The 24,309-nt window shown below is 39.1% G+C and overlaps 2 protein-coding genes across 2 annotated transcripts in view; one reads left to right on the plus strand and one right to left on the minus strand.

Annotated features, from left to right (window-relative positions):
• The window catches only part of rreb1b (ras responsive element binding protein 1b), a 45,925-nt gene extending 36,149 nt beyond the window's left edge, over window positions 1–9,776 (minus strand). The window contains exon 1 of the mRNA XM_053486539.1: window positions 9,270–9,776. The gene's annotated coding sequence lies outside the window, so the exon portion shown is untranslated. The remainder of the gene's footprint in view (window positions 1–9,269) is intronic.
• An 8,058-nt stretch (window positions 9,777–17,834) lies between these two features.
• Window positions 17,835–22,666, plus strand: nrn1b (neuritin 1b). The gene is made up of 3 exons (XM_053487001.1): window positions 17,835–17,889; window positions 18,576–18,720; window positions 22,435–22,666. The coding sequence occupies exons 1-3, from the start codon at window positions 17,835–17,837 to the stop codon at window positions 22,664–22,666; spliced, it is 432 nt and encodes a 143-aa protein (XP_053342976.1).
• Window positions 22,667–24,309: the final 1,643 nt, after the last annotated feature.

Genomic DNA, 24,309 nt, shown 5'->3' on the forward strand with positions numbered 1-24,309 from the left:
ACGTTTAGTCAGCAGCCGAGCTCAGGAGAGAGAGGCGGAGGGGCAGCGTAAGGGGGAGCGAGAGAAAGAGAGAGAGAGTGAGGCCCAGCAAAGGTCACAGGAAAACTGATTTTGGAACCTTCTAAAAAATCATCCTGGAGAGCAATTTTATTCATCCTGAAACGACCCTAATCATTCCAAATAGATTCTCCCACCCGGCTTCTTCTCCTCAAAAACAGTACCAGTGAACAAGAACTTTTTTTGTATGTCAGTGGTAACATTATCCTACAGCGTGAACATACACACGAATAAATGAATTTTTACATTTCAAATGTGCAATAAAAAAAAACTAGGTGTAAACTGTCCCAATACAAAACAAATTAACAAACTAAGACAATTAATTCTAAACATAATTTCGGTTCAAAAGTAATAGCACCCATTAGACTTTGTTAACGTGTGTCTATGGTAACTGTTGAGCCACAAAGGCTGAGCTGCATTACTGGATTTTGTCTGGATTTAGCCACATTTAAGTGGCGCTCTCTATCGTTTAGTCATTGTTTGTCATATGCATGAGTATGAGGAAAATTGGTTTTAATTAACTTAAATGAAACATTGCAGAATGAGGCACAGATCACTAGAGCTGCTGATGGCGCAAGTCAGTTTAAGTTTTTGGTTGGCAGATTGGACAAACTGAAGAACTTCCCCTAATATTGCAACAAGACAAAGAACACCTTTTTGCCAACTTCAGCATCTTAATTTGAACCAAATGCAATACGATTGATTGTACTTTGATGTTTGCTTTCAAACACAACCTGAAAGTATTGCATCATCACATTTTATAGTGAACTACACACCATATCCATGTGTAGTTGTATTTAAAGCTGTAGAACATCCCTAAACCAAGTTTGTTCCACTGATCATTCAAGGTAAAGCATTTATAAACCTTTAGCAAACCTTTACTAGGCTCTTTTTTGATCTTAAGAAACCTAGTGGTCACCTTGTCATGCTCTCGGGGAATCACAGAACAGAACAGTTTTACATTTCACTTTCCAAAGTCCCGACATTGAATTAAGTCTTTTTTTTTGTAATGTTGCAGATTTCATTGTTAACTATTAAAACTCCACGTCTATAGAAATGATAAGGCCTTGTTCACACGGGCGTTAAAATCGAGCGTTTTTTTTGCGTTTGTAGCGTCCGGTAATCGCGGATCAAGCGGCGAGTGTTTTCTACACATATGAGTCAATGGGAGTGTTCACACGGGCTTTGGTGACGTGCGTTTTCCCGGCTGCGCGCTTATACGGCATTAAAAAAACTTTACCTGCAGCCTTTTCTTGGCGTTCAAATCCCAACGAACGCAAGGAAACCGCTTCTAGTTCGTTTTCTGCGCTTTTATTTTACGCTTCGGAGGACCGGATATATCCCATGATCCTACATGCTATACATAGGGAAATGCGGAAAAGGGCAAAATAAAAAAAATCATTGTTGAAAAACTTACGCGGAAATTTTTATTTCTTCATAAACCACAAAAAAAAACTTCCTTTAATCCGACGTTGTGCAGTCAGAGAGTGAACCCGGTAGCGGTGCGCTTTCATATCCAGTTTCCGACACACTGCCCCCACAGGTTAACACACAAACTACAATTTGGGCTGCAGGCTGACGTTAGACAGAGACAAACGAACGCCGGTGTAGAAGTCAATCAAGCATCACTACAAAATGCAACATAAACGTCTAGGACGTTCAGAGCGCGTTCGTTTATCCAAAAACTTAACGCCCGTGTGAACAAGGCCTAAAGCACATAACATAAACCTGTGAACTTCATTGTACGTGTAGTTCTGTTATACTTTAGTGAACTACAGATAGTAGCCAGAAACGTTAACAACAAACTAGCCTCGCTAACCTTAGTGAGACAACACTAATGTCCAGAGTTAACTACTTAAAACATTATGGTCAATGCTATGGATTTAACTATACAGGTCCTTCTAAAAAAATTAGCATATTGTGATAAAGTTCATTATTTTCAGTAATGTACTGATAAACATTAGACTTTCATATATTTTAGATTCTTTACACACAACTGAAGTAGTTCAAGCCTTTTATTGTTTTAATATTGATGATTTTGGGTTTTCAGCTCATGAAAACCCAAAATTCCTATCTCAAAAAATTAGCATATCATGAAAAGGTTCTCTAAACGAGCTATTAACCTAATCATCTGAATCAACTAATTAACTCTAAACACCTGCAAAAGATTCCTGAGGCTTTTAAAAACTCCCAGCCTGGTTCACTACTCAAAACCGCAATCATGGGTAAGACTGCCGACCTGACTGCTGTCCAGAAGGCCATCATTGACACCCTCAAGCAAAAGGGTAAGACACAGAATGAAATTTCTGAAGGAATAGGCTGTTCCCAGAATGCTGTATTAAGGCACCTCAGTGGGAAGTCTGTGGGAAGGAAAAAGTGTGGCAGAAAACGCTGCACAACGAGAAGAGGTGACCGGACCCTGAGGAAGATTGTGAAAAGGACCGATTCCAGACCTTGGGGGAACTGCGGAAGCATTGGACTGGGTCTGGAGTAGAAACATCCAGAGCCACCGTGTACAGGCGTGTGCAGGAAATGGGCTACAGGTGCCGCATTCCCCAGGTCAAGCCACTTTTGAACCAGAAACAGCGGCAGAAGCGCCTGACCTGGGCTACAGAGAAGCAGCACTGGACTGTTGCTCAGTGGTCCAAAGTACTTTTTTCGGATGAAAGCAAATTTTGCATGTCATTCGGAAATCAAGGTGCCAGAGTCTGGAGGAAGACTGGGGAGAGGGAAATGCCAAAATGCCTGAAGTCCAGTGTCAAGTACCCACAGTCAGTGATGGTCTGGGGTGCCATGTCAGGTGCTGGTGTTGGTCCACTGTGTTTTATCAAGGGCAGGGTCAATGCAGCTAGCTATCAGGAGATTTTGAAGCACTTCACGCTTCCATCTGCTGAAAAGCTTTTTGGAGATGAAGATTTCATTTTTCAGCACGACCTGGCACCTGCTCACAGTGCCAAAACCACTGGTAAATGGTTTACTGACCATGGTATTACTGTGCTCAACTGGCCTGCCAACTTTCCTGACCTGAACCCCATAGAGAATCTGTGGGATATTGTAAAGAGAAAGTTGAGAGACGCAAGACCCAACACTCTGGATGAGCTTAAGGCCGCTATCGAAGCATCCTGGGCCTCCATAACACCTCAGCAGTGCCACAGGCTGCCACGCCGCATTGAAGCAGTCATTTCTGCAAAAGGATTCCCGACCAAGTATTGAGTGCATAACTGAACATAATTATTGGAAAGGTTGACTTGGTCGGATGAAATATGCTAATTTTTTGAGATAGGAATTTTGGGTTTTCATGAGCTGTATGCCAAAATCATCAATATTAAAACAATTAAAAGGCTTGAACTACTTCAGTTGTGTGTAATGAATCTGAAATATATGAAACTCTAATGTTTATCAGTACATTACAGAAAATAATGAACTTTATCACAATATGCTAATTTTTTGAGAAGGACCTGTATATCGTTCCTGTATCTCAACTAAATAACTCATCTAAAGCCAATACTGCTATACACTCATTTGGGATGAGACTTTACATTGTTCGCCTTGTAGGCGTCTTATGTTGATTCGTCATCATGCTGTAAACGTGGAAAATATAAAAGTTGAGGAGAAATTAAAATCACAAGGGGGTGATGGCTGTGGTTTTAACTAGATGTTGAATTGCACGTTCACCTTGAACACTGTATAAGACACTCCGCATGGGGTTCGCTTTCAGTAAGCGCTTGCTGTCACCACTGTGTTTTTTACTTCCTTCATTTACACATGCTACAGTACTTCATTTCCTGTTATCCTTCTCCCATCTTACTGAATCTGACCCAACTGATTCTGCTTTTTTTGCTTTGTCTTTCCTGACAGTGTGACATCAAAATTCAAGCCAACTAAGCATTTTCTATACTTTTTTTTTTACACACACACACACATACATATACATATATATATATATATATATATATATATATATATATAAAATGCACTTCCATACTTATAAGTTTGTAACTCAATGAGGCATTCAATGAGCTTTATAAGAACAGCTCACCTCCTACACCCAGGTAGAGTAGATCAGTCAACACCCCAGCACCTAACCAGCTCTCCAATGCTCTAAGGCCAAGGGAACATAATCTTATCTAAAATAGATGCGTTAAAAATAGCGCAGGAGTGAAACAGGATGCCCACCTCTCCTTTGAACGAGTGATCGCCCATCACTAGCAGGGAAGGCATGGACATAACCAGCTGAACCGACTGGTCTCCATCCACTCCTTCGTCTTACCAAATCCATGCAAATTTTTTGCAATCATAGTCGTCTCTGGCTCATATAATGCTCATGCTGTTAAATCATGGGAATTAGGGCTGAACGATACAATAATAGAATAGAACATTGACAAATTGTTAAACCCTCAATATGTTTTCATTAAATATTAGGATCACTTTCAGTTGAAGGACATATAATTGAGTTTTATAACATTACAAAATCCGAAAATGTTATTTTAACAAAGCTATCGTCTAGTGAGTTTTACAAATAGTAAAAAAATAATAATTAATTAAATAAATAAATTACGATGTGTCACGACTATTTTTGCTACTTCGGCCATCTTGGTGGAACCTCACATAATGAAGAATGAGCTCCTTTTTTTATTTAAAAAAGCCTTAAATATTTTATTGCATGCTGGAATTATGGTGTTTCTGGATTTTGGGATGAATCACAGCCTTCACGCAGATCCAAGAAGCACAAATTGTTCTGGTCTAAAAGAAAACAAGCCAATTTTTTAACCAGATCATGTGGAGGGTTTAGAAGTGAGTTTTTTTAATAAAGTGCTGCTATTCCGTTCATAGGATTAATGTGATTTATTACATTCCTAAACATGAATCAATAAAATTTCAATAAGAATAAATACAAAATCAGTTTATTTCAAGATTTGTTGTAAAAAGTATTTTCATCCTCTACCGAAAGATAACCTATTTCCTTTTATGGGTTAATTAGTATTGCACTTTTTCCATATATCTCGAGAGGATTCGAGACTTTTCTAAATGACTGTATTGCATGACTATGCTTTATATTATTAAATTATTAAAATCACCGGAGATCGCTTTTGTCATTTATATGAGCCTACAGATAAAGGGACTGAAATTTACTTGGACACTTTGGCAACTTTCCTCCTGCAATTTTCCCATCCAATAACTTGTTCTCTCCCATGTCTTGTGTTTCCTCTGAGACATATATAACATAAGCTTGTGCATCTTTAGACTGCTACGCCACACGCGCAGGAAATGCTAACTTCCACTTCTCACTGGTTACTAGCACTCCAAAAGAGTGAGGAGTAATAACAAGTAATGACATGACATCATTGCCAGACAGAATGCACAGGCAGTTTTGCCATCTTGATATGCCATGTTGCATTGTGATGGGCCAATTTATTTTAGGGCGAACGCTTTGCTGTTGCATTTTGTAAAACAAATTTTAATCATAGAATTAGCATCGTGGCAATGCAAACAGTTTTCCATATACAAATTGAACACCATATTTACCAAGAAATACTAAATACAGATCAGAGTTACATCGGGATAACAGGAATGTTTTAGCTCAGATTCAGTTTAATCAGAGTGATAAAAAAAGTTTAGTTTATGCTAGAATCATGTACGTATAAACTCTAAAGCATTGCAGTCTGTAATCCTCTACCAAGCTTGTGAAAGCTCTCGCCACCACTTAGTCATAACTGTATAGTACTCCTTTCTTTTTTTTACTCATGTAGAAAATCTGTTCTTGTTATTTAATGCTTGTGACATAGCGTTACACGGAACTGCGCTCTGAAGCTTCTTGTGCTTGGACAAGGATGATATGACAGATGAAACTTTAAAGCAATCAAAAGTCTGTTTTAGAAGACTCGAGCTCAAGGTGTGCAACCTCAGAGCTTCACAGTCAGGCACGGTCGTGGTGGAAGCTGATGATATGAGCTTCGGAAAGATGACCATAGATGACCCACCAGCACGGAAGAATGTGGAAACTGTCCTAGGCAAAGGCTGAACAAACAATGTCCCAAAATACACCAAGGATTTTTTCACACCGTAGACCTAAATAAAAATGTTTTGCAGTCTGAGATGCTCGTGCAGGAGACGCAGAGCGAAACCAGGGCCAAGATTCCTCTTGTGCACTTTGAGAGTAATCAATGACGCTTCAGGAAACTTTCTGAACAAAAGAAGCAACAACTTTGGGTGGTTCCTCGATTAGGGGCGGAGCTGGATTGTCTGTACTTTATGAAATAAACCTGTTTATTTACTGAACCACATCATTTTTTTTTTTTTTTTTTTACACTTTGATACCATGTGAAATGCCTCTATACAACTAAACTATCCAGATTTACATTTAGTTCTGTAATTTATATTATAAGATCTGCTGCATCTGTCACATGTAAATATGTTACATCATCATTTATATATGTATAACGCATCCCTAAGTTTTCTATTTTACATTTATTATTGTTATTATTATTATTATTATTATTATTATTATCATTATTATTAAGGAACGACCCATTATACTTTTATCCATGAGTATCCAGTTATACCTATAACGTCAAGACAAGTTAGTTCCTGTTACTACTTACAGCCGTTATAAACAGTTGTTCCCTCACCAGCCTGTTTTTTTTTGCTATGAATACACTACCTCACTAAAGCACGAGCTTTCTGCACACTCCATGACAAGATGTCTGCTCAAGCACGCCATAAACGAGCTTCACAAGACTCCTCCATCTGCTGGTTTCGCCTGTCAGACTTGTAGTTATGCAAAACACAGTTCTTTATCCGTATCATCTCCTCCATCAGGGTAGACGACCTTGTTAGACCAGCACGCTGTCCAAAATGACATCATATGCGCTACATCTTGGTTTAGCCGCCGTGGTTGAAGGAGTATAATCTAACAATGCTATGCAACAAGCTAGTGCCTGGACAATATACTTTAAATAGTAGAAACATACTGTACACGTTATTTATAGGGAATGATAAGTAGCTCACAAGATGAAAACCAAAGTATTTGAAGGTTTGTAATTAAAATAATAGCAGGTTTAATGCCATCAGGAGGCTTTCATAGTGCAGATCCCTTATAAAAACTTCAATGTAATTAATGTTAGGGGATGATGCCATTTAAGGAAACCCAAAAGTTTCTACTATTGAAAATGTGTTAGCAAATCTAGAACATGTGGTACAAATGTTGAATTCTGTCCATCAGCGATGTCATACTATACAGTCGCTGACTTACACAACCTGTCACAGTCAGCACGAGTTGCACTGAATTCTGGGACCAATGTTATAAAGGATAAAAAAATTTTAAAAAGGAAGTTCCCAACCATTTACATTTGACCTTGTTAAAAGTTGAAACTTGATTAGAAGTACGCTAAAAATATCAGCGAATTAGCACCAGGATTGCTAAAGCCAGCATAAACATACAAGGTTTCTCACATAAAGGAATGTTTGGATCAAGTGCTTCCTGGTTCTCTGATTGCTTGCCACATCAGACAAGGAAGAAACGTCATGGTGTGTGTTTACAAAGAAACAGCAATCATGTAGATGATGCTTTATACATTTTTTTTTTTTTTCAATCTAGTGAATGTCTTGGGAATTTTGGAATACTTTGTGACATCACTATAGAAACAACTTCTACTACTAAGAATAGCAACAGGATACGGTGCATAAATCCATCCATCCATCTAGGTATCCATCTGTACCTATTGCATTTATATTATTATTTTTTATGACCTTTATAGGAACTCGTTCAACATTCACACACTACGGGAATGCTATTCCAGGACACACACACAGACTCATTAGCAAACAAATTAGCCTAATGTGCATGTGAGGAAACCGGACTACCTGGAGGAAACCCACCAAGCTCAGGGAGAACACGCAAACTCCAAGCACACACACACAGGCGGGAATCGAACCTGGACTCTGGAGGTGTAAAATGACAGATCTAACCACTAAGCCACCGTGCCTCATATAAATACATCACGTATCACATAACTCGTTGAGGATGGATTTTGGTTTAACGACTCGAAAAACTAGAAAAAGAGATCGGGTTGACGGGATAGGTTGTTGCTTGAGATGTTACCCGTGTGTACTAATGGTGGTGGTAAAGTAAGCTGAAGAGATAGGGGTGTGAGTCAGTGGTGGTGGTGGTGGTGCATCTGCAGGCCTCATCTAGTGTAGAATTTCGTGACGGAATGTGAACGTGTGAACGGCAGCTCATGCGGATGTGGACTTTTCAGCCTCTCTCTCCAAAGAGGAACCGTGACAAGGAGCAGGAGGAGGAGGAGGAGGAGGATCAGGAGGAGGAGGAGGAGAAGGAGGGCACACAGGACACCCCATCAAGGGAACATCAAGGAGAAGAAATTTAAAAAAAAAAGAAGAAAAAAAAAACAATGCAAAACTTTGTAAACAGAGTTTAACCTTGCGATATGATAGTATTCACAATGTTGCCTTTTTTTCTAACAAGAAAGCGCAACTTCCTCTTTTTAAGAGCTGAAACATCATCAACAGCAGGGATTAGAATTAGAAAGAACTCAACGTGTTTTCACGACTTATCCAAAAACAAACAAGAAACCAGCAAACGTCCTGGCAAGGTCAAGCCGTGTAGGAAAACGTGTAGATCCCCCCCTTACACACACACACACACACCAACCAGCCAACACCGACCGACCGACCGACCGAGTGAGCGAGCGAGCAAAGTCCGGAGATGGAACTCAGATGCTCGACGGATCATTAACTTTTTTAAAGTCTGAACAGAAACAAAAAGTCGCCCCACATCCACGGGATGAACGTCCGCTTCTGGGCGCACAGGTAGGCGAGATCGCGCCGCAGGTAAAGTCGGACTGAACGCCCGGCCGCATTCCTGCACGCTTTCGGAGGAGAGAGAGAGTGAAAGCAGGAAGAAGAGAAGGAAGAGAGGAGAGAGAGAGCGAGAGAGAAACCCTCACACACACGCACACACACACTTCGAACATCATCGTGGCTCTAACTCCTCTAACCCTTTCTGTCTTTCTCTTTTTCCTTCTCCCTCTACAAACTTTTATCTTTGATGCGTAATAAAGTCCGACGCGCGAGCGCGAACGCGAACGCAATGCGCACGCGGCGGGGAGATGAAAGCTACAAAGTAACTCATCAATCGATCAAACAAACAAACTGAGAAAGTTTAACAACATAAAAGTTGCCTAAAGACTCACGGCGGAGTGGCTCCTGGCCGGCCAGCCTGCTGCTGCGCGACGTGATGATGGTGAAAAGCAGATGATGGACTTTGGAGAGAATGAAGGGGGGGGAGAGAGAGAGAGAGAAAAAAAAAAAAAAAAACCTCCCACTGCTGCAAACTCGTTCCGGAGAGGAGCGCCCAAAATGGCGTTTTTAGAGGATGTGCAAAGTTCGTCGACTAACCCCGATACATTGCTTTGCTCCTAAAACGCTTGAAAACCGTGAAATCCGTCGACGTTCCTCAACAAACCGACGTTAAAAGTCACTTTTCGGCTGTTTTTTTCCTCCGCGTTCCGAAGCAGTCCTGCTCCCTAAAGCTGATAAGCGCTGATGCATCACGTGTTGCTCGTGCAGTCTCCAAGGGGACGGTGCTGGGGAGGCTGCGAGCATCTCTCCACACGAGGGGGGGTGCCAAAAGTTGAAAACACCCTCTTCCTTTTACCGTAACACCCCTTCTTCTTGTTCTTCTTCTTTTTGCTTGCTTTCTGATTTTTTTTTTCTTTTGTAGCTGCGACGCTTTAACCAACACACCGGGGCGTATTTACTTTCGCACAGAGGCGGGGTTGTTTTCCAGAAAACGCAACAAGTCCTCAATCCTACAGGAACACGGAGCAAAAGTTCAAACCCTAATGCTTTATCATCAAGTGTCAGTCAGTCAGTCAGTCAGTGTGCCTCTGGTTTATAATCAGTTTCTCAGTGACTGTTTGTTTAGGAGGAAGTTAAAGCATTTCATTCTTTTATTGGTGAGACCCAAGATTGTATCATAGGTCCTTAGGAGTTGTATTATATACTCCCGTAAATAACTTTCTGAAGAGTTTGTAGAAATAATTCCAAAGCTAAAGCTAAAAATAAGCTGATCAGCTTTTATGTGATCATTAATATTATTATTTCAGGTTGAAGCCCACGTACATGTCTGCCTGCAACAAAGATTAACCCCTTAACTGTAATTTCACAAAAAGTTTGCTGTTTGGTGAGACATTTTATGATTTTGGTTTCCACTGGATTGGTGGCTAAATATTAGGAAATTGTGCAGGGTTTATGTAGTTCACGACGACATTTTGAAACTACTGCCATGTCATCTTATTACAATCAACAGGAAAGAGAGGACATAGAAAAGTTTATGTTTTACTTAAGTACTGCAAAACTTTAATAAAATTCTGTCTAGCGGCCAAGTTAAGACACGCCCACAGTTTGCATGCGTAGTACGCTGTCAAAACTTGTGGTTTCTGATTTGGCTTATACCGTCCCTCCTGCTTAACATTTTGATTTCATTCATGATGCAGGTTTAACTTCAGGCAAATACTTAAGGACTGGCAAAGTTTTATTAAATTCTGTCTAGCCAGTTGTGCATGATGCTGTGACAAATCTGGCTGGACAATTTTTCGGAGACTGGTTTCTGGTCCTCCAACGTATGAAACGATATCATTAAAAGAGTGAGTTTTAACCTTTTATACAGAGGATATTTTTATATTTTATTTTTATGTCTGTTACGACTTCAGTCCTGAAATGCTTTCATTTTCATTTACAAATGTCCATTTGTCATTACTGTTTGGACAGTATACAAATATGATATCAGACTTTATTTTGAAGATTTATTTCAGAGTTTATTTTCCTTTTGTAGTCACACAAAGTTTTTAGACTCTTTCAAGCTTTTCCACATTTTGTTGTTTCACACTCATCTTAAAATGGCAGCAATGACAGCTTCAAGTCTGCTTGTGAATGATGCTGAAAGCTTGTCACACCTTTCTTTGGGAATTTTTTTTAAAATTCCTATTGGCAGAATCATTCAAGATCATTCAGGTTGTGTGGACACTCATTTTAGGTCCCTCCAGACAAGCTGTGTTGGCTTCAGGCCCAGACGTTCAATGCTGCAAAATTTTTCTAGTATCCTTTCCCAGATCTGTTGGTCCCTTGAATTCCATTGAACTGTAGTCAAGTTTTAGGAGCACCTCATGGACCACTGAATAGGACCACTGAATAAAGTGCCAATAAATAGTTTAAATACTTCTATAAATAGGATACTTCAGTCTTTCCTGTTTTTTTTCTTTTTATATAAATCAGTCAAAACACATGTTTTTACTTTGACATTGGAGAGTATTGTGTGTATAGAATGATCAGGGGAAAAAGGATTTAAACCGATTTAAGGATAAGTATGAAACAACAAACTGTGGGAGCGTTAAATGGTTTGAAAAACTTCATTAGGTCTGGTTCTAGTGTGTTTTTCTTTTTTTATTGTGATACCATCTTGGATCTTCAAAAAATATAAAAAAAAAAATTTTTTCCACCCTATCTATGCTATTCATTTAATGTTGCTCGGTGAATTCATTCAACTTTAAAGTAACGAATCAATCAATCAAATTGACCTTTTATCTTAATCAGGGTTGCGGTGGATCTGGACCCTAGGAATGCTGGACACAAGTTGGAAATATACCTTTAAATGGATGCTTGACTATCTCAAGACACCATTCAGACCTCCATTCACACCAGGGGGCGATGTCCCATCACTAATCCATCTACGGGTGTGTTTTCTTGGCCTACTCAAATACAGACAGAACATGCGCAATTGCACACAAACACTAACCGGAGCTTAGGATCGAACCTTGGACCCTGGAGTTGTAAAACAGTGGTACCCGCTGAGCTGTCGTGCCACACTGTGACCAATCTGTGTTCACCAAGCGTACAGAATGTACACAAGTATAATCGGCGCACACAGCGTACTGCCAACTATACACAGCATGCACTTTTACCGAACACATAACTTTGTACAGAGCAGACATTTTGTTAAGTAGCAAGAGTAAAGGCTGCTTCGTGCTATATGATTTACATACATTTTCTTTTTTTTAAAGGAATTATTCGGCTGACTACAAAAAACAACAAAAATAGACAAATCACAAATAGCAGAATATTATTGCAAGAGAGAATCCTGTTGGTATAATCTCACTTAACAGGACACATGCGCATAACAGATATCGCACATTCTGTTACAGGACTTACCCGAGATATTACTGCCATCATCTCCTGCAATGTGACATGCAATAAAATGATAAGACCGCTGATACCACACGGAGTAAAGCAACATTCAACGTAAGCAATGTTCATCCTCTGAACACTCCAAGTTAAGTTCTCAGTTCTCCATATATACTAATGAAACGCTTCCTTTTCACACAAAACACCACAAAACAGCTAATAGGAGAAAACAACCCAACAAACCTAGCATTTAGGGTCATGTCAAGTTTGTTGTGTAGTTGTATCTTTAGTGGGTGACATGATGGTGTTTTACATCTCAGTAGTTCAATTCTGATTCTGTTTTTTTATTTGTGTTATACTGTCTACGGTTCTCCGTGTAATGATGCGTGCCCAGGTCTCTAAACGTCTGTCAATAAGTGACTCATCCCGCATCTCATCCCACTGGGAATGTTTCCAAGGTAGACTCTCAAACCCCTCCCTTAATGGCTCAAACATGAGGAAATGGCTTGGAGCGAGGTCAGGACCTTCAGGAGGTGTGGCAATAACTTCCAGCTGAGTTCCTGTAATGTGCAAGTGGTGTTGGTGAATGATTGTGTGTACAGTTCGCAGTTCAGACAGATGCATCTCTTCTGCAAGTCGGTGATTAGTTATCCTATCTTTAGGATAAAGATAGTCTTAGCCAATCTTTAAACAACCCCCCACCCAAGTTTTTGACTGATGGTACTTATAGTAGTTAGTAACCTAGTAACCAAGTGTAAGGATCTACAGTATCCAATGACAGAAACTTACGCAATAGATAAGAGCGTCTGCCAAATGCCTAAATGTAAATGTAAAGCTTATGTGTTGATTTTCAAGAATCAGGCGTTCCACTCACTGAATGTTCACGAGACAACCTCGCTCAAGAAGGTAATTCAGCCTTTTAAAAAAAAATTAAATAAATAAGGCTTTTACTTCGGCTAGGAGTCTCATCATCGTACTGTGCTTGAAGTCTTCTGTAAATGTCGGTAAAGTGGTTTTACACCTTCATTCGTCAAAAACGTCAACACGAATCCCGGTTTGACTTGAACAGCCCCACGTAGATTGAATGTAGATTACTGAAGGTATCATAAAGCTTAAAAGTTTACAAAAGTACCACAATAGGTATCTTATGGTTCTTAATGGGTACTTTGAGCAGCTAAGGGAATGTTAAATGCAAGTAGAGATGTTTTGCGTTTTCCATTCTGTTATACTGTCCTAGACTGTATGCAGTTTTTCTCCACTAAAAAAAAAGTCTTCTTAGTCAGCCTACTTTAAGATTCTTTTTCTATGGAAGAAAATTTGTTCTTCCTGAACTGCAATACCTGTTGAAAACGTGTTACACTGAAACGTATAAGCCAAAATGGAGGTCATCTGACTCTGACGCTGCATGCATTTACAACCTGGGCCAGAAGGAAATCATCCCCAGGTTCATTTCCTGCATACCATCTTTTGTCCCAAATGATTGATTGTAAGACACTTGTTGACAGCAAATAATATTCTAAAGAACTTATGAAATGTTATCTTTGAAAGACAGGGGATTAGCCATGCTAGCTCATTTATAGCACATGGCCTCGCAACTTCTTTTGTAATGGAATATCTTCATGTCCCATAACATTACTTGTTTAAAAAAAAAAAAAAAAAAAGTATTTCTTTTAGTCCGAGCTGGTCATACTGGTAGTCATCTTCGCCATCTGGTAAATGGGAACATTTTTTTTTTTTGCCTCAAAGTATTTTTTTTTTCTCTTTCTTTACTTTTTTTTTTTTTTTTTTTAAAGAATAACACAACAGTAAGCCATTGAGAAAACCTCAAACACGTGTTGCTCAGTCTAGTCAAGTCATTAAGCAAGCTGGAAAATAATTGACCAGCTGGTAAAGATGGTCCAGCTAGAGTGTCTAGGAAGGAAGTCTGGGTTTTACAGCAGGGTTTTAGCAACGAGGCTAACGTTACTAACAATTAAGGGAAATGGTATTGTGCAAACTGCATGACTAAATCACCACCGACCACGTGGAGCTGTTCGGCATTTCAGATTGTCACAAGTTAATGTGGTTTATGATATCTATATGAGACACTGTTATGGCTAAAGAAATGTTGTCACACATTTAGGAACAGTTTCAAATCCGAAATTATAAGTCAAGTCGTGTTTAAAATGTGGAGAAGTGGTTCAGATGATCTGGAATTCTTTCCTTCTTTTATTTATTTAAAAAAAAAAAAAGGTTACTTAGAGTTAAATGTGCACGTTTTTTTTTTGCATGTAAGCTATGTAATGTTTCTAAGGTGAGTGTACAGTATGTGATGATTTAGAGTACTTAACTACTGTCACGTCATTATTGCTTATTATTATTGTTTTTTTTTTCCTTAATGCAAATGATGAATGATCACACACTTAAAAGTGACATTTAAAGGCAGCATGGTGGCTCTGTGGTTAGCGATGTCGCCTTGCACCTCCAGGGTCCGAGTTCGATTCTCACCTTGGAGTTTGCATGTTCTCCCTGTGCTTGGTGGGTTTGACTTGACTTGACTACTTCTCCACGTACTCCGGTTTCTCCCCACAGTCCAAAGACATGCAGATTAGCTTAACTGATGTTTCAAAATTGCCTGTAGTGTGCGAATGAGCATGTGAGTGTGTGTATGTGTGTGCCCTGTGGTGGCCTTAATATATGTGTGCGCCTCATGGCCCAAGTCTCCTGGGATAGGCTCCAGGCCCTCCCGCGACTCTGCATACAGGAAAAAGTGGTATAGACGATGAGTGAGTGAGTAAATGAAAGAAATGGGAACACATGCTATACAATCCTGCAAATGGCCAAAGATCCAAATGGAAAATTGCTTGTTTATGTAACAACCTCAGCAGCGACCTCATTTCCCCTCTCGCCTGTTCCAACCACTCAGCTTTCAGTATCACCGGTCCGATCATCTGATCATCGATCTGTCATCATCTGCAGCTGTTTCTCACTGGCCTTAATTTAGATGTTTTTATGCTCGAAGGAATCATATCATATCTCACTAACTCACTAACAAGGAGATCACAAATCTACAGGCATTAAATAATGGACTACAGCCTACAGCAGGCCCCATAGTGTAAATCTATGTGTCCACTAGAGTGCACTCGTTTTCTCTCTCTCTCTCTCTCTCTCCCTCCCTCTCTCTCTCTCTCTCGCTTTCTCTCCACCAGCTGCCTTACATAACCACGACCTTGCATTTGTACACTAAGTAATGCCTCTGACCTACAATGACCCGAATAAGTGCCTCTGGCCTACAAAATGTTTTTCATCCTGGCCAAATCTCCAAATCATCAACCGGTCCACACTTCACTAATTGCACAAGGCTCTGGCAAAGGATTTTTTTTGCAAATACACTTAAACATATGTGGATGTGACTACCACTAACTTCTGACCAACTTCTAAGTAGTGAATCATCGTGCAATCTTCATCAGGGGAAATTCAATCCGAGCCCTTGCACAGTGATACGCTTTATTTAAAATATGTATAAGTTCAGGATGTGCAGCGAAACAATGATTCAGCAGTGTGCAGGATAAATAGTTGGAGTACAACTCCATCTGCTGGTTAAACTGCTCAGTGTAGGTTCTTTCCAGTTTTCTTGTTCCAGATGATGCTTGGTCTGCTGGTAAGGGCTGAGTTACTCATACCAACATAAAGTTCAGAATATTCCACTTGCAACATGTACTCAGTGTGAGTTAGTCCTATACCACAGCAACTTCCAATCACTCACTCATACCACTTTATCCTGTATTCAGGAATCATATGGAGCCTATCCCAGGAGACTTAGGGTACGAGACGGGGTACTCCTTGGAGAGGGTACCAATCCATCGCAGGGCACACACACACATACAAGCACTCACACGCTCGTTCACTCACTATAGGCGATTTGGGATCACCAGTCTTTGGACTGTGGGAGGAAACCCACCAAGCACAGGGAGAACATGCAAACTCCATCCACACAGACAGAACCTAAGGCGGACCCTGGTGGTGGAAGGTGACAGTGCCAACTACTAAGTCACTGTGCTGTCTCAAAAAAAACCAAAAAAAAAACCACACCCCCTCTTTTGCCCATAAACATGCTTGAATACACAATTTAGATTTGCCATCTGGTATGACATCATTCCATTCAAGAAGTAGAAAAAATTTGCATACAGTAGCTCCTCCCTTGGCTTGAGTCTTGGGCACCCTTTTTTCGGGGAAGTCCTGTTTCCTGCTTTCTGATTGGCTAAAAAAAAAAAGGACTTCCACAAAGGATCAGTAGCTTATTAGCATTTAAATTTACAGACGTTTGGAAGACATAAACATACACATTTTGGAGACCTCTGAGACTCGTTAAAAGGAGGATAATATGGCACCTAAATAAACCGTGGATCTTGTAAGTTTAACTTTATAGTTCTACTTATTCTGCTTTAGAATAGATCCAGCTAACTAACTGTTCTGAAAAGAATGTAAAATGTAAAGCTAGTGTGCTTTGTAAGGTGTAGACTCCATTGTTCCATACACCAAGTAGTGCCCTTGTTCAGGGGTCTGAGTGGGATTTAGAGACTAGTGTTAGGGACTAGTTAGTTTTGTAGCTCTGAACAAAGAGCTGAGGTGAGGCATGAACCTGTCACCATGTTGGCAGAAGATCATTCTCACATGAAGTAGCAGTAAAATCGATAAACAACATGGACATTCAGATGCAATTCAGAATGACTTTAAAGCAGGCTACTGCTCTCTTGTCTTTTCGATATTGCATACCGCGACTGAATCTTATAGTGGTTAGCCGTACCAGACTGTGGCGGCCTCCTGCTAACATGTTATAGAATGTCTGGCAAGACAAGTCAGTTCCTGTTCAAGCGTATGCTATACAGTAGCTATAATGTCGTCTTGTTTTTCTCTTTCTGGAAGCTGATTAGGATTAAGTTTAAAATTAAATTCAGCCTTTATTGATCACACGTAGTGTACATTACTGCACAGTGAAATTCTGTTCTGGCTCGGGTCAGCCATTACACGGGGCCCCCTGAAGCAGACAGGGTTACGGGCCTTGCTCAAGGGCCCGAAAGCAGCAACCTGGTGGAGCCGGGGTGCAAATCATCAAACTTAACACACTCAGACACCACTGAAATTCCAATGAAATAAAAATGGAGACTCTTTTCAAAAATGTTAAATATTAAAAATATTAAATATTAAAAAATATATATATTTTTAGACCCTATTATATTACTATTATACACTGTAGCATGTCCACTATACAAATCGTTGTGCAAGTTGTTGCTATGGAAATGAGAATCTATTAAAACGAGAACATTAACACAATCCTTCGATCCTTACTTTAAAAGTGAAACAGTTGTGAGAGCTGCTGCTTTAAGCTATAATAAGATGTACAATATACTGTAGTTCTTAACATGACTTCACCCTTGCTCTTACTGTATATGTTTATTAGTAAGAGGAGCTATTTTCAATCTGGCAACCAGACTTCCTTCACTGTGCATGAATAAATCAGGGCTTTTGATCACAGACTCTTTCAGCTTGTGTAGAAGCTCTGAGTGATCGAAGCTGATGGTTTCACACGGTGTAAGATGGGATTTACTTTAACTGACAGACACGGCTCGCTTCTCTGTTTATTGCAATTAGGTAAGAATGAATCATTTATACTATAATGTGAAAATAATAAATGAAGATATGTTGTATCAATTTGTTTTAAAGATAAGGTGTATTTTTATTTATACAGTATGTGACAAAATTCGACATGTTAGCCTATACAGTATGAACATTTTAACATTTGACCTGATGGTAACTGCAGAGACTTAATTCAGAAATTCTTTAAAAGTTTATGCCAACAAATGTAAAAAAAAAAAAATCTGTTTCTGATTAAACATATTCTGAGTCTATAATAAAAAAAACATGGATGTTTGTTAAATTAAATTAAGTAATTAAAATAATTCATCAATAAACTAATTAAATATATTATATGATAACGAATATATGTAACATTTATAAATATGACATCATACAACTTATTTCTAAAGTTTTTTGATCATTTTAAGGTTGTTCTGTTATTCCAAGAAAGCAACATAAGATTATTTGGAGCATCAAATCACACAAAATGTCTACAAATCAGATTCTTCAATTGAATTCATAATCATACTGTTATTTAAAATAAAATATTAGGTACCATATTCTATATTTAGGATATTTTTCTTTTATAAAATATTTTTTCCCAGTGTATGCAATTCATTCTCATATGATACATCCTTATTCATTCTACTATTCAGTTTCTTATTCAAAGATGAATAGAATAATAAAAAAAATCATTTCAGCGTCTTTGCTTCGAGCGGTGAGCTCTGCAGGAGCATGTGAGACCGTGTTTAAGGGTTTCTCAGACTGCTTGCTCAGCTTTGGAGAAAACATGATGAACTATCCACAGGACGTGGACGACAAGAAAAACCTGCACGCCGTCTGCTCGTAAGTGTAAAATAGGCGTTTGTTATTTTAATATAAAGGCCATACCGAAAGTAATGAAAAAGTGTTTTTTTTTTGTTTGTTTTTTGATTAACTGACATAGGTGGTTCAAATTGTGCATGCTGGTAAAGGCAGACAAAGGTTCGAATCAAACTATTGTTGAACTTCTACTGTCATTATGTACAGTAGATGACATCATAAATAAGAGCAATGAGCAAAGATGGATAAAACGTTTAAGCCCTAAAGACAAACCATGTGGTACCTTTGTTACTCCACCAACATGTGCAATTAGCATTACGTTTGCTCCATCCTTTTTACTTATTTAAGAATTTTAATACTTATGTGAAGAATTAACTCTTTTAATTAACGCTCTCAAAATCTTAAATAGACAGAAAAAGGCACAAACACTATTTTTTACATTTGTCTTACACCAGATTCTCAGTCACACTGAGGTCTACGGCTGTTTAGTTTGTACTGAATAACTGCAATATAGGGGTTTTCTTTGGTTAAGTAGTATGTTTAGGTTTCCTAACCTTGAGAAGGCCGAACCTCTGCCCCAATGTCGCTTATTTGCTGACTACTATATAAGAGTGCATTCGATGGCATCTGTTGATTCCAGCAAATCTCTATTATATGATGCTACCACTACCAATTCAATTCAATTCAATTTTATTTGTATAGCGCTTTTAGCAATTTTCATTGCCGCAAAGCAGCTTTACACAGTCAAAAGAATTATTTAAGTTTGTATGAAATGTGAATTTGTATGAATCAAAATGGTCAGTTTATCCCTGGTGAGCAAGCCGAGGGCGACAGTGGCAAGGAAAAACTCCCTGAGATGGTAATAGGAAGAAACCTTGAGAGGAACCAGACTTAACAGGGAACCCATCCTCATTTGGGTGAAACAGAAAGCAGTAAATGATCTGCATTTATACAGTGTGTAGGGTGGGAGGCAGTTCAGCTATAATAGCTGATGTTAATTGATGTTAATATGGAGTCCAGGTAGTTATTGAAGACCCAGGTAGACTTGTAAGAAGTTCCAGTCATGAACTATCGAACTGTCAAGTCCCCAGAGAAACAGTTGCCAACACCAGTCAAGGCCAGAACCATTTTCTAGGTAGAGAGAATCATTCCCAGACACCAGACGCATCCCAGAGAGACACATGGGGCATCCATGTGACGAGATCTTCAGCCAGAAGCGGGGCACCAGGATGGGTCAGACAGGTCCGGAGGGCAGAGGGACTCTGGATCACTGGCAGCTCGGGAACGACATGTGTAGCTCGACAGAGAGAGAGAGAAAGAGTGAAAGGGGGAGACAGGAGGAGAGAGGAAAAAGAAAGAGGGGGGGAAAGAGAAGAAGAGGAGAGATGGCAGTTAGGTATGGTCACAGTCACACATTGTATAATGTGAATGTATATTAACTGTAGAGTGCAAGCAGAGACTCCGGCAGGACTAACTATGACAGCATAACTAAGAGGGAGAGCCAGAAGGAAACACAAACATGAGGGCTTCCTGACATGTAAAGCAAACAATCACCTCACCGTCAGCAAACCTGAGTGATCAATGAGAGTGAGGAAGACAGCATCCAAACATACCAGTTCACCATAATACTCTACGTCCATGAGTCCCCCAGATCTGCTCCTTTACCTATGGCAAATCTATTTATAAAAATGCTCGGCTAAATAAATAGGTTTTTAGCCTGGACTTAAACACTGAGACTGTGTCTGAGTCCCGAACACTATTTGGAAGACTATTCCATAACTTTGGGGCTTTGTAAGAAAAAGCTCTGCCCCCAGCTGTATTTTTCATAATACGCGGTACTGACAAGCAGCCTGCATCCTTTGATCGAAGTAGGCGTGGCGGATCGCAAGACACTAGCAGTTCGCTCAGGTACTGCGGCGCGAGACCATTTAATGCTTTATATGTCAAGAGTAGTATTTTAAAATCAATGCGAAATTTCACAGGGAGCCAATGGAGTGAAGATAAGATAGGGGTGATGTGCTCATATCTTCTGGTTCTGGTGAGGACTCTCGCTGCTGCATTCTGGACTAGCTGAAGCTTATTTATGCATCTAGCTGAACAACCAGACAGTAAGGCATTACAATAGTCCAACCTAGAGGTGATAAAAGCATGAACTAGTTTTTCTGCGTCGTTTAGCGACAATAAATTTCTTATTCTGGCAATATTTCTGAGGTGAAAGAATGCTATCCTGGTAATATTATCTACATGTGCTTTAAATGAAAGGCTGGAATCAATAATCACACCAAGGTCTTTCACTGTTGCATTTGATGGAACAGAAAGGCCATCTAAAGTTACGGTGTGATTTTACTCCTAGCTGTATGCGGTCCTATGACTAGAACTTCTGTCTTATCCGGATTTTGCAGAAGGAAGTTAATTAGCATCCAATTTCTTATGTCCTGCACACATTGCTCAATTTTAGTAAGCTGTTTTTTCTCATCAGGTTTTGCTGAGACATATAACTGTGTATCATCAGCATAACAATGAAAACTAATACCATGCTTACGGATTATGTTGCCCAGAGGAAGCATGTAAAGGGAAAAAAGCAGTGGACCTAAAACTGAACCCTGCGGAACGCCAAACTCCACTAGAGAACATGCAGAATAATCACCATTTAAGTCTACATACTGATAACGATGGGTCAGATAGGATCTGAGCCAGGAGAGGGCTGTACCCTTAATTCCCACTACATTTTCTAATCTGTGAAGAAGAATAGCGTGATCAACGGTGTCAAAAGCTGCACTGAGGTCAAGTAGTACAAGCATAGTTACACAACCCTGATCAGAGGCCAATAGAATGTCATTTACTACTTTAACGAGCGCTGTCTCTGTACTGTGATGAGGCCTAAATCCTGACTAATACAGTTCATGTATGCCATTTTTATGTATATATGAGCATAGTTGCTCTGCTACTATCTTTTCCAGAATCTTAGAGATAAAGGGGAGGTTTGATATTGGTCTGTAACTGGACAGCTGACAGGGGTCGAGGTCAGGTTTCTTAATTATTGGTTTGATAACTGCTAATTTAAAAGATTTTGGAACATATCCAATGCTGAGTGAAGAATTAATTATTCTCAACAGGGGTTCTGTTATATACCATGCTTCACACAACACAGCAGTGTTCTCAGGCTGTTAAGTATCACTTGGTTTCCAGCAATTATATTCTCTAGGTTCTCATGAAACTACATAATTGGTTTTCCTCATGCTTTCATCATGGGATTTCACATGGCTTTTTCATGTCTCTTCACCAGACACATATCTTCTTCCTAGCTTGATTTAGATTATCCTGTGAACGGTTCCTAAAGTTATTACTGAATATATAAGCCATGTGAAATCATGTTTCCTAAAACATATGGGAAAAATGCTCTTCAGACCAAAACGGAACTTTATGTCCTCGGCACAAAGTGCTGCATTTGGCATAAACACATAATTTCCCAAAAGTCTTAGAACGCCATGGCTACAGTAAAGCATGGTGGTGGTAGAATCATGTAATCATGTGGTTCTCTAAGAGGAAAAAAAAGCTTTTATTTGAGCTTGCGTTCCAATGCAATGTATGGATTCATGCCACTTCAGTTTCAGATTTTAACACTACAAAATGTGGAAAAGTTCAGGGTTCAATGCTTATGTACAAGCCATGTGATCTAAACAGAATTACTCTGTGATTAATCAAGAAATTAATTGTATTCCATTTTTCATTTTGCAGATACTGGAATGATTTTCTCTCGTGCACCACTGAAGCGGTTGCAGATTGCCAAGATGAAGCAGTGGAGCTTTGGGAAAAGCTCAAAGTGTCATCTGGGAGTCTGAACTACAGGGGAAGTCTGTTTCAGCTGTGCTCTAAAGATAATAGAGCATCAGGATTCGGGTTTACTCCAGAACTTATAGTTTGGGCCATGACTCTCTCCAAACTGGTGATGTGGGTCACTTTTGAATAAAAAACACCAGCGTGGGTAGAAATGAAAATGAAAAATGGATTATAATGTGCTGGACAATATCATTATTTGGCACTGTTACACCTGAAAACCTCAAGCCATATCTTTCAGAATTTTGATAGCATTTCATATGAAGTGAAACCATTTTTAAATGTAAATTATTGTTTTATGTAAATTGCAAATCTTATGTTAATGCCAAAAAAACATCTTGGATTGGTGACATTTCATAAACAACAGGATTCTCACTGATGTGTTCCACTTTTGTGAAATGATTCAGATTAGAATTAGACAAGCACATTAACATATATTGCAGTACATTAAACATTTAATATCCTTATTGCTTAAAAACCCACATTTTCTTTTCTTTGGGCAAAAGTAACAACAATAGCAACTTGGAACAACAAGTTACTCTTCCAAACGGTTGAGATATTGCTCCATGGTAATACTACATTTGAAAATATCAAAACAATAAATATTTTTGGCCACATTTTATGGCATTCATTAAATTTCTATGCTATGAAGCCTTTGAAAAAGGCACACTATTTAAAGACACGGTGACATTTAGTAGACTGTTACCATAGCACACCTCAACCGAATGGTAGAGATGGATCAATCAGGTTAAACTCAACACATTTTGTATAATGTGCTCTACCAAAAGGTTGATCAGAATATTGATACAAAGAGCTGATACAGTTTTAGTTTGCTTTTCATACATCTTTACGGAGCTTATATATACCAAAGCACTGAATTCATCAGTCTGATTGGTCAGAAGTTGTTGATTAATTTTCTGTAAGAGCTGCTGCACTTCCCAAGTTTAGACAGTATTAATGCACTCATTCTAATGTTCATCATTTTTAGAGACAACTTATGGTGGAATTAACACACTGCATAGCCATAATAATAAATGAAGGGGAAAAATGTGTTGTTACCAAAGAAAAGGATTTTCTGCATTGTTTGTCTAGGAGATATTTAAAAATTATTATAATTTTTTTTATATGTATAATCTTTTTTATTTAGATTTTTGCTCATGAAGTCTTCATTTGAATCAGAAAAATGTCTGTAGAAACTCAAGAGAGAGTGAATATGAAGTTACCAGGTTCACAATGCTCCAGACATTCATTTCAAAGGCGGATCAGGTTCAAGGACTGCACACTGGTATGTGAGTTTTATAGAAAAAAAAAAAAAACTCAGACATTTCCATCAGTCTTCTTTTGCTTTATAGAATGTATGCTCAGCCTTGGCCTGTCTGTGCTGCAAAAATAAGTTTAGTCGCGGCTCACACGACTGTTCATCTTTGAGTATTCACATTCCCAATGTACTGAAGGATCGACAAAATGGGGACGATAAAATGAAAACCCAGAAACATCTTACATGATTACAGTTTGTTGATGATGTTGATTTTTTCTTTTAATGCTGTTAAAGATGGGAGACATGGTTAAATGTATATACAGCTTTACAAAGGCAGATGTGGGAAATCAGTCCATACCTGTACACACTGACAGGAGATTAAAAAGAAAGAAGAAAGTACATCTATGTTTTTTTTGTTCTCCGTCCCCGGAGTCCCATGACCCCCATGCATGGATCCATTCTAACGTTTTCCACTTAGTCCACATACAAGACACCAGGACAACACAAATACGAACAAA

This window comes from Clarias gariepinus, chromosome 25 (assembly GCF_024256425.1).
Source record: "Clarias gariepinus isolate MV-2021 ecotype Netherlands chromosome 25, CGAR_prim_01v2, whole genome shotgun sequence".
Classification (NCBI taxonomy): Eukaryota; Metazoa; Chordata; class Actinopteri; order Siluriformes; family Clariidae; genus Clarias; species Clarias gariepinus.